This window comes from Ictalurus punctatus, chromosome 22, assembly GCF_001660625.3.
Source record: "Ictalurus punctatus breed USDA103 chromosome 22, Coco_2.0, whole genome shotgun sequence".
NCBI classification, from domain to species: Eukaryota; Metazoa; Chordata; class Actinopteri; order Siluriformes; family Ictaluridae; genus Ictalurus; species Ictalurus punctatus.
Window position 1 is genome coordinate 3,030,687 of NC_030437.2, and position 11,814 is coordinate 3,042,500.

The window sequence follows — 11,814 nt, forward strand, 5'->3', positions numbered from 1 at the left end:
TGAGCTGCTTAATGTGAAACTTTTTTTTTTTTAAGTGTAAAAAGTTATTAAACCGAAATGAAATGTCAAGGGCTTGCATTGTGGCAGTGCTAGTGCAGTGCTCATCTTAATTGTTTGTATGAGTGACTTCATGCAGTCTGAAAAATTGAATTTTTTTTTTTTTTTTAACCAAATTAACACACTGACATAAATTTACAGATCTGAAGAAGGACTAAACACTGGTGCATAATTAAAATAAGCAAGAAAACAGAAAAGAGTCATACAGCATGTGACTTTTATCACCCGAGCACACTTCCCACAGTCCCATCCACATGTGCACCACATAGTTGTGGTGTGGTCCAGGAAGGTCAATGATGGGATGTCTGCCAGTGCAATGCCATTAGAAATAACAGTAGCCTGCTATATAGTAAAGAATGATAGTGTCTGTGGTCCAGTAGTGAGAATGGCTCTGGCAGGTGCTGTTTTATTACTGCATATTACAACACTTATAATCACACCATCACAAATTACTGAGCTACGCTCACTGATAGGACATACAAGAATGTTCAAATGGTGTGGATGATGATAAGGAATGACAGTCGTCTGACATTTATGTCAAATGCCAGTTGCCTTATAGACTTATATGATAGTCACTCAATGTAGCTGTACATTAGACTTAAACTGTAGTTGTCCAAAAGGCAGCTTTCACAATCATCCAATAGGCTGAAAGTAGGTTAGAATGATAGTTGCCCCATAGGCAGGACACAACAGTTGCCGATTATACAGAATGGCTGTTGTGCACTAGACCACTGATAGTCATCAAATAGGCAGGAACGATACTCATCTAATAGGCTTAAACAATAATCTTCCCATAGGCAGGTTTGACTGTCATCCACTTGGTTTAATTGGTAGCCATCTATTAGGCTTGAATGACAGTTGTCCGATAGATAAGAGTCACTGTCGTCCAACAGACTTCAATGACTGTCATCCAATAGGCAGGGAGGAGTGAAGTCCAATAGGCTTCAATGATAGTTGTCCAATCGGTGGGAATGACCATAATCTAACAGGCAGTGATGAGCGACGGAATTGTCCCATAGACGGAAACGAGTAGACCAATAGTCAAGAATGACAGTCGACAAATAGACAGGAATTGCTGTCATACAACAGGTTTAAATGATTTGTCCAGTGCAGGAAGGACAGCCCAGTAGGCAGGAATGGCAGTGGTTTAGCGTGCTTGAATGGCAGTGATACAACAGACTTAAACAATAATGGTTCAATATACAGAAATGACACAGGCCCAATAGCCTGGAAAGACAGTCGTCCAATAAACAGGAACGTCAGTGGTCCAGTGGTGGGAATGACAGTGGCAGGAATTACAGTCGTCCAGTGGTGGGAAAAACTGCTGTAATCGAAAAGAGTGACATTGAGGGGAATGATAGGAGCCGAGTAAGAATCATTTACAGTGCTCAGAATGATGAGCAGGAGGGCTGGGACAGCTGGGCTAGTTAAACAAGACTGATGGGTTTGCGGGACGATACCCAACTGAGCCCACATCCCTTCCTCCCTCTGTATGGTTTGTGTGGGGAAGACAGTGGTGGTGGTGGGTGTTGTGTGCAGACAGGGGGTAGACATGCCTCTCCGGACCATGAGCACAGCATGTTCACAGTGACTCGCTGTAACCATGATCAGCCTGAGCGGTGCGAGGCAGGAATGATAGACTCGCTCATAAAAAAGAATGAAACTGATGTGCAGCACAGCATGCACCTCTGTGAGGACATATGGGTCAACACTGAGACACTTTGAGCCTCTGTTCTGCATCAGTTTCTGCATGAAGAACAACTCCACAGACCTTTAGTTCAAACAGGCCAAGGGCAACACTGCATGATCTCATAAATCTATTACGTGCACACAGCAGAGTGCGAACATCTGCTTCCACTGCCTAGAAATTTTTCCTCCGTCAGATTCTCACTGAACAGAAATGAATGGGTTGATCAATCTAAGCCATCACTCAGCCTATCCTGTCTCACCTTGTCTGGTGGATTTGAAGTTGAAGGACTGGAATCCACCAGCGAGGGCAGACGAGTCGATGACATCCACGCCGTATTCGCTCTGGCTCCGGCGGTACAACGTAACAGATATGATGAGGACAGTGACGGCGATGGCTCCTGCTGCCAGTCCCGAGTACAGCGCCACCTCGTTGGAGCCATCCATACCTGCAAGAGCAAGACCACAGAGATGTGGAGATATATGTTAGCTGCATTGGAAATATTTAGTGCATGAGAGCATGAGAGTCTGAGCTAGCTAGACAGATGGATAGTAGTAGTCCAGATTTCTCCATTACACTGTATGCTTTGTATTAAGTTTAAAGATAATTTCATTTAGTCAGCTAACTATTACAGTTTGCAAGCATAACATGCTTTAACGAAGAAATACCTTGGTTCGCACAAATCCAGGCAGTGTTATGTCATAGTGGTCGCTCACCTAGCTAATCTATAATTGCATTTACGATATAAAACTCCAGCCAGGTTTATTTTATTTCCACATTACCAATTACTTTTAAAATAGGAATGTTTTTAAGAAGGCATGCGACTCTATAACAGTCCAGGATTGTGAATTAGCATTGATTAAAACAAAGGGTGTAAATAAGGATTGATAACTGCTGGCTCCATGTAAGTAGTTCCTTTTCCAAGATGAATCCCACCCCCTACCATGCAAAAAAAAAAAAAAAAAAAAAAAAAAAAAATGGCTGGCACGGAAAAGTGAGAGCATTAATGGGGGTCAGGGTTCAATTACGACCACTGAAAAATGGCTGTCATGCCCAGCACTCATGATTTGTCTGGCAAATCCCTTGGACACCTGTGCAAATGGGAACAGGTGCAATATGCATACGTTTAGCAGAGTATGACGATGCGCTTGGCACATGACTGTGATCTGGGAAGGTGCAAAATTCCAGGACTCTCACAACTTTAATCAGAGACGCTGCAGTGTGCCAGCACCCCACACCAAGCTACATCTGTTCAGCTGACCTCTGCGGCGCGAGGACTCTGCCAGCTCGCCGAGGACGAAAAAGGGCATCGGCCGTGCTGGGAGGGCGACGCTGGATAACTGCTTGTAAGCTCAACCTGCTGTACTTAAAGTTTCCTAATGAGGTAATGTTGCTTTGGAGTTAAGTGGCCACATTCGTCAGGCTGACTCAATAGAAGTGAACTTTAACCCTCATTGTGTGTTCACTTCTTCGCAGTGGATGTCACACTGTCCCCGGCTATTTTTTAATTTTAGCAATTACAACCATATGATTGTAATATTTATTTCCGATTGTACCACACACTGTTGAGTTCTTGATTCTGACTGCTTAGAAGGTGAATTAACACTAATATCCTTTTTATAGTAACAGATCGTTCATGGTGACGTTTTCTGTAAGTTTAGTTAACATTTATGGAAGGAGTCTCCAGTGTCAGCATTTACTTGGAACTTGAAGAGAGAGATGCTGGTGAGAATGTTTATAGCTGCTAGAAGTTAGTTACATTTACTTTTCTAGACACTCACAGAGCTTTACATAGTATGGGGGGATCTCCTCAACCACCACCAGTGTGTAGCATCCACCTGGATGATGCGACGGCAGCCATAGTGCTCCAGAACGCCCACCACACACCAGCTATTAGTGGAGAGGCGAGGAAGAGTGATGTAGCCAGTTCAGAGATGGGGATTATTAGGGAGGGTCAATGGGGGAATTTCGCCAGGACACCGGGATTATATCCCTAGTCTTTTTATTTAAGTGTCCTGGGATGTTTAACAACCACAGAGAGTCAGGACCTCGGTTTAACGTCTCATCTGAAAGACGGTGCTGTTTTTACAGTATAGTGTCCCCGTCACTATACTGGGGCATTAGACCCCACACAGACCATTGGGTGAGCGCCCCCTGCTGGCCTCACTAACACCACTTCCATCAGCAACTTTTGTTTCCCCCAGGAGGTCTCCCATCCAGGTACTGCCCAAGCTCAACCCTGCTTAGCTTCAGTGGGAAACCAGTCAGGAACTGCACGGAGATATGGTACATAAGTGTAACTATAAATGGACAGAAAATATGACATATCATTCATTAAAAGGTTGTTAGCAAGTTGCTGTTGTATGAGAGGAATAAGTGTGCTGTCATAGGTACATGATCTTTATGAACTTTTGGCGTGGTAGCAGTAACTTCATCACAACACCCTGTCATTGATTATGTGCATATAACAGCCCATCCTAAAATGTTTTATTGTCTGATGAATCTTATTGTCATCTCAGTGAGTGTCAGTTTAAACAGTATTAACAGACATGGAACTTTCTAGGCTTTCTACGATGGCAGGTGAGAAGGTGACAGAAGGGACGGATGGCCAATAATGTCACCTGTTTGGTTCAAATTTATAAACACCAGTCTTTTATAGACACGGAACCGAGAATATGTTCGAGTTTCGTGTCGAAAAAAAAAAAAAAAAAACCCAACAAAAGCCCACCACTAATCTGGACAGAACATAATTAACCTTGGCTTCATGCTGAGTGTTATGTGCGGGACTCAGTTTGACCTGCTGCAGTAATGATTTCAACCCGCATTTAGAGACGGAAGAAGGAGCATGTTGCTGACACTCATTTAAAAATGTGCTAAGTGGTGATTGGTTGAGTGAACGCAAAACACAGGGGCGCATAAGAAGACACGCTATGGTTGCTTAAGTGAGCTAATGTGCAGTAATTGCATCCCATTAGCTAATCTAAATATAGCTCGCGCTCACACACCATATCCCATCACTCATCCTGCCTAATCTGACCACAGCAAATCCACCTGAACTTGAAACGGCAGAGTGACTGCGACGGGGATTGTGGGAAATGGCCATTTCTGATGACTGACAGACCTCTGATAAACGAAATGTGAAGGATGGATGGATGGATGGATGGATGGGAGGGTGTGTCCTGAAAACTGGGTATTTTTACACGCCCGGAGAATCTCTTCACTTCTTCCGGCACATTAATCAAACGTCAAATTTTGACAGATGCGAGTGCAGATGCTTAGCGGCGATACTCAATTATCCTGATCTCCGGCACAGCGTGGTACCTTTCGGAAGAATGACGTCTGAGGAAAACAAACCTCTCTCGCCTCGCAGGTATCCGAGCTGCTATCGGGGCAGGTGCGTTCGACGATTCAGAGTGAAGGATAAGCTGATTAAAGCCCCGTAATAGGGTGCGGTTGGGCAACTTAAGCCTGCGCCGTCATATTTAAACTCATTTCAGTGACAGGTTTTTCAACGGGAGGGAATTACTCAAGATCATATTCCATATATATGATATACGACCAGTTCTCTCAACCGGGGGTATGAGCAAGCCAACAACTGAGGCTATAACAGGACCACTTCTCTTCCAAGCAGATATCACCAAAGGTATGGTACTGACTCTTGGGGGGGTGGGGGGAGGAAAGAATCAGATACATGAAATATGGAAGAAAAGAGACTCACTCTGAGGCTTAACATCATGCAGCATCTTCCCATCTGCAGAGAGACAGAGAAAGAGAGCGAGAGAGAGACAGAATTAGAGAGCACCCCCGAATCACTTAACTAAGGCACTCGGAGATTCAGATCATGCAGTGCAAGTCCAAATGCTGGCTGTGCCAACATCAGCTGGAGATAATGATGCATGGCATCATTACAGTCGGGATGCGCTGACAGATGGCACTGAGACACTTTGCTTCAGCCCACAGAAGGAGGACCGCAGAACAAACCTCGCCGAGACAAGCGCTACTATGTTTAGCCTCGATTTCGTAAAAAAAATGTGCTTTTTGGACTTTATTTCAATCTATAACTACTACCCTGTTGAATTCTGGATTCTGATAGGTCAGAAGGTGTAGAAATTGTTCATATGGTGTTGACGTGGTGGTGTCTTATAGACTTGAAATTTCTCACACTTGTTATATGACAGCCATTTTGGGTTTGTTTATCAGTTGTGCCATTGGTCAACAATAATTTCGCATAATATCAAACCAGTTTGCATCTATCGAGTTTATCGGTCTATACGAGAGCATGATTTCAGGGTTTAATAGCATATGCCACTGTATGGGAGATATGATTTGAAGAATTGAATTTAAAAGGTGATGATGGAAAACAAAGCAATGAAGATAATGGCTAAACGATGAAACATACACTAATGATGGTGATGATGACGACCTCTAAATAGGCTTTACCTTGAGTGCACAGGCCGCCGGTGCAGTTCTCCACGTCATGACCTTTGCCCTCGCAGGCTCTTCCGTGGTTGCGGGGAGCCGGCGCGGTACACTCCCTCCATCTCTGCCTGTCACACTGAGCGCTACATGCCGTCCACTCGCTCCACTCGTCCCATCCTCCGTCCACTGAGGAGACACGGGTTAAGACTGAGTTATGGTCTGACGGGTGCGTCATTACTTTCACATGAAAATCACGTTTGCCCCCCGCCTTCAACATAAAGTGGGCCGGGGCTAATTTTGGGTAAAGCTTGGGTACAGTTTCACAATGGCCAATCACGAGGCTGATTTCGCTCCCAATTGCTTTCATCAAACCTATCTCACTTGGTCTACTTGAGACTCGACCAACAAATGGACGAGAACTAACGGAAGCCCTCAATTTTCCCAGCAGGCCAGATCTCCCAAACAAGGAGCTTGTGAACGTTTTAATCTCCATGCATCACGTGCATGATTTCATTGGGGGAGCGTTGCGTGTAAATTAGCCAATCTGACTGCGCCACATGTCACGCTGACAGCCCGAGCGCTGCCAAGAAGCATCACGCGTAAGAGCGCCCTAGAGGAAACAATTTCGTGGTTATTACATTGCAAGTTCTTAAAGCTCTCCATGGCCGAGCGAGGCTCCTTCCCTGCTCATCTAAATGCAAATGATGTTTGTGTGTTAGTGCTAATGCGACGCAGGTTTCAGGTGTTAAGAGCAGGTGCTGTATGTTGCTTTGCTCGACGTAACATGTCTCGCTAATGTGTCTGATGAATTCTAAACAGTGCTGGGCTGCTTCGCTGTCTCAAATGACCGTCTTGGGACAGACCCCAGTGCTGTATTTTAGCTGGGCTGGAAACTTCAACCGTGCTAAAAATCTGTGTCTGATTTATACGCCTTTCTTGTTCACAAAACGTAGCCAACAAAGCAAAGCGAAATGAGAATAAAGAGCTGGTGACACTCAGATTGATCTGGCTTCCGAGTCTTTGGAACCGCCGATGAGGCGCTTACTCAAAGCCAACACAAACGAGACAAATGTTTATCGTGATCCAGATGTTGCGGCCGATTCGTGCAGAAGGCAGAGATGACCGATGAATGCTTTCTGCAGAAGCGAAATCAGCCAATTGCTGCCATTGACGCACAAAGCCGTTTTGAAGAATGAACAATGTGACCGGAACTCACTGTGACTGTGACTGTTAGTGGAAAAAAACAACAGCGGCTCTTTCGTTTCTAGAACAAGCTATAATCGCCGTAATCGTCTTAACTTAAAGGAGTCTGAGGCTAAAACGACTTCATTTGGAAAGGCGTCGATAAAATAAAGCACTCTGGCATGCTTTAAAATTACCGTCACTTTTTTTTAGCGGGTAATAATTCAAATGAGTGCGGCGTGATGAAGCGGCTCGTATATAAATATGAGTTTTAAGCTGCTTTCCCAGAGAGAAGGAGCCGAGGCAATTAAATCAGCAGGTTATTGCTTTGCCGCAGCTCGGAGAGCGAGGTGATTATTAAAATAACGCCGAGAAGTGGGTCACGGCCGGGTCCACTGGAACTCAAAGGGACCCGAACTAATTCGTTTGCGTGAAAACGGGGACAGAGCCTGAGCAGGTGCAGACAGTCTGCTAGACGGCACCGCTTCCTTCCTCAGTCCTCCAGGATTAAGTGCAGGACAGAGTCATTATAGCGTGCTAGCTGTCAATTCACCACTAATTCTATTTATATCTGTAGGAATCAATCCCCAAATGGTGCGCACTGTCTAAAAAGTTTAACTCACCACCTGCCAAACCGTAGATAAATACAGTCCCCTCTGAACGTATCGGAGCAGCGAGGCCAATTCTATTTCGCGATACACTGGACATTTGGGTTTCAGATGAAAATATGAGATGAGATCAGATTTTCAGCTTTCATGTCCTGATATTTACATCTCGATGTGCTAAACAACTTAAAACATGGCACCTTTGGTGACAGACCATCCAATATTTAGGTGAGCAAAAGTATAGGAACATAAATATCACTTAATACTTGGTTGTATATCCCTTTGCAATAACCGACTCGAGCTGGTGATCCAAACTGTTGCATTTTTACCTTTGTGATGCTTTTCCAGACTTTTACTGCAGGTACTTTCAGTTTTTGATTTTTTCGGGAAAGGGGGGGGGTTCTCCCTTCAGTCTTCTCTTCAGGAGGTGAAATGCTGCTCAATTAAGGCCTGGTGACTGACTTGGCCAGTCTTAAAACCTTTCACTTTTCCCCCCTGACAAAGTCCTTTGTTGAGCTGGCAATGTGTTGGTTTTTTTTGGTCACTTTTCCACCACAGGAACTTTCCCCAGGAACTAGGGACTTTTGCAGGTACTAGCTGTGTTTCCACTGCAGGAACCACGGTCTAAATTAAGCTCCAGGTAAAATATTCAGCCCTCGCAAAGTCCCAACTCAAGAGGTGGTACATTTTCAAAGTCCAGGAACTTTCGGGGGTGGGACTTGGGCGTTGAACATGCTGATTGGTTGAGTGTAAACAGTGTTTTTTTGGGGTTTTTTTTGCAACCACCATTTTTTAGAAGCCTGTTGCCGTGCATAGAGTAACAGTTGTTCATTGTGATTCGAATCAACACAATGGAGTTTCTTTAAAAAAAAACGACCGCCGGCCCGACGACGAGGTTCAGGCCTTATTAAGTATTTATGCTGAGGAAACACAGCGGGGACTGGAAACGGCGTCCCGCGGTGAAAACGTACACTTAAAAATATGGAGTGGGTTAAGCGAGCTGGCCGTTGTTCACACAGGAAAACAGTGCAGAGAGAATCTCGTGAGTCTCAGTGCGTTCATCTCGGTCGTCTCAGCAATAACTGATAAAATCCGTTTACTTACTTTAAGTCTAGCGTTACATTTCGCTTTGCTATCGCCGCTCGTCTCTTTCCCAGCGTTTTCTCAATTACCTCTTTAGCAAAGCAATACATCACAATCAGCAGCAGCACAGCTTGAAGCTCCTCCATGCTTGTTGTTGTTGCAGTGTCGTTATCAGATTTCAGAAAATAGACTGTCCGTTTTTAAAACACGAACCTTTATCCGAAGATAAAAATAAATAAATCAATTTAACTCCGTGACAGGGAATCGAACCCGGGCCGAGGTGAGGAGCGTGCCCGATCCTGACTACCTGACCACCGGTTTGATTTCAGCAAACGCTCTTGTTAATGTTCAAAGATTTGTGGTCCAATCACATCCTGCTACGTCTTTTTACGAGCTGAGAAAGCATTTGACATTATTACATCATTAAAATCAGCTTACTTTGTGTCAATAATCAGTTTGATTGTAGCATACTTCAAGGCTTCATATCTTCGCCAAGGGCTTGTCGTGCAGTCGTACATCACCGGACTCATTTCCTAATCTTCCTGGAAATTTAAACCGCGATGGACATGCAGATAACAAATGTCTGGAGCAACCAAATAGTCCCTTGAAAAAAGTTCCTGGGATTAACTGTTCCGGGGAATTTTGGTGCAAAAGCGGAATTTGATCATTTTCTTGCTGCATGATGAAGTTCTTCACAATTAATCTGGATGTAAATTGGAAGACACTGTTACTGTGAACTGCTGAATTTGTTCTGCTGCTACCATCATGAGTTCCGTCATCAGTAAAGATTAGTGAGAACGTTCCAGAAGCAGCCACGACACTACCTCCACCATTCTTCACAGATGAGCTTGTATTGTTTTTGGATCATGAGCAGATCTTTTCATTCTCCACACTTTGGTCTTTCCATCACTTCGGTTGAGGTTCATCTTTGTTCTAGAACTTTTGTGGCTCCTCTCTGTATTTCTTTTTACCAAGGTGCTGAAAGAATGATTGTTTATAGCTGCGAGGTAGAGCTTTCCAAAACGTCACATTCGTCCTCCAGAATTAGAGGTGGAAATGCTGGTATAAAGGCACAGAGATGCCACCGTGAGCTGACACTCTGTGTTTCCTCATCACCGCGTGTGTGTTCGGTGACACGTCACTTCTTCTCTTCCTTCTACACGTAGCTGTTAACTCTGTTTAAGCGAAACCTTTCCTTTTCTCAGCTTTTCCGACATTTTTTGAAAAACACCCGGTGTGTTCTCACAGCCTCGGGTTTGAAGCGTGACTGTGAGGATTAAATGAGTGACGGATGGTGAGAGTTAAGATTTAGAGGAGTGTGTAGGTAATGGTGTAGAGGAGCACTGACCGGGACAGAGTGCATTACAGGTGCTCTTCTGTACAGACATGCCCTCGCAGAAGGCTCCTCCGTTCAGCGGAGCCGGGTTAGTGCAGGTCCGAGAGCGCTTCTGTACTCCTCTCCCACAATCCACGCTGCACTGAGACCACTCCGTCCACAGAGACCAGCCTCCGTTCACTACAAAGAGAGAGAGAAAGTGAGAGAGAGAGAGACAGTGAGAGACAAACAGAGAGAGAGAGAGAGAGACAGAGAGCAAGAGAGAGACAGACAGAGAGAGAGAGAGGGAGGGAGAGAGAGAATCAGCTGCTGATGAGGGATAAAGCAGAATAAGACACAGTGCATGCCGTTACCAACGACAACCAGCAGCGCTGTTACACCTTAAGTGTACACTGTAGAGCAATAAACACTACAGGTTCTAACTCCACAGAGACAGACACAAGAGACAGACAGCTTGATAAACAGAGAGACAGACAGGTAAGTAGACATGAAATACACAAAATATGGACAGACAGACAGACAGACAGATAGATAGATAGATAGATAGATAGATAGAAAACAGGCATAGAGAAAGACATAGAATGACAGATAGATAAACAGACAGACAGGCAGACAGACAGACAGACAAGGATATAGTAACACAGAAAGATGGACAGACAGATAGACAAAGGGGTAGAGAAATAGACAGACAGAGAGAAGAATAGACAGATAGAGAGGCAGAGCTGTAAACAAACAGACAGACAGAGGCATAGATAAATAGACAGGCAGACAGCTTGAGGGATAGCCAGACAGACCCCACAGTGGGATAGACAGACAGACAGACAGACAGTGGGATAGATGGATGGACAGACAGACAGTGGGGTAGACGGACAGACAGACAGACAGTGGGATAGACGGACAGACAGACAGACAGTGGGATAGACGGACGGACGGACAGACAGACATACAGTAGGGTAGACGGACAGACAGACAGACAGACAGACAGTGGGATAGACGGGCGGACAGACAGACAGTGGGATAGACGGACGGACAGACAGACAGTGGGATAGACGGGCGGACAGACAGACAGTGGGATAGACGGACGGACGGACAGACAGACAGTGGGATAGACGGGCGGACAGACAGACAGTGGGATGGACGGACGGACAGACAGACAGTGGGATAGACGGACAGACAGAAAGGTTTATGACGTTAGGACTGTTCCATTTAAGAAGAAGAGAACCTCTTAGAAGCTTCATCACTTTCTTTATCTTGCACACTCGCGCACACATGCGTGCACACATGCGCGCACACAGACTGTCCTGGCTCTGTTCTGTGTGCTAGCAGTGGTGTCTGAGTGTAGTTTAGGGACTGTGTGAGTGATGGATGAGCACATGGTGCGTGTTTAAATGGGATTAAGACGGAGCAGCTTCACGCCTCAACGTTTATAAAGACGTATTGATTTT

The 11,814-nt window shown here is 45.0% G+C and overlaps 1 protein-coding gene across 1 annotated transcript in view; it reads right to left on the bottom strand.

Moving 5' to 3' along the window:
- Positions 1-11,814, bottom strand: part of unc5db (unc-5 netrin receptor Db) — a 162,237-nt gene that overhangs the window by 33,862 nt on the left and 116,561 nt on the right. The window contains exons 6-9 of the mRNA XM_017451208.3: positions 10,382-10,549; positions 6,185-6,349; positions 5,463-5,495; positions 2,007-2,192 (exon numbers count right to left, since the gene is read on the bottom strand). Of these exons, the coding sequence (XP_017306697.1) occupies positions 2,007-2,192; positions 5,463-5,495; positions 6,185-6,349; positions 10,382-10,549 (552 nt within the window). The remainder of the gene's footprint in view (positions 1-2,006; positions 2,193-5,462; positions 5,496-6,184; positions 6,350-10,381; positions 10,550-11,814) is intronic.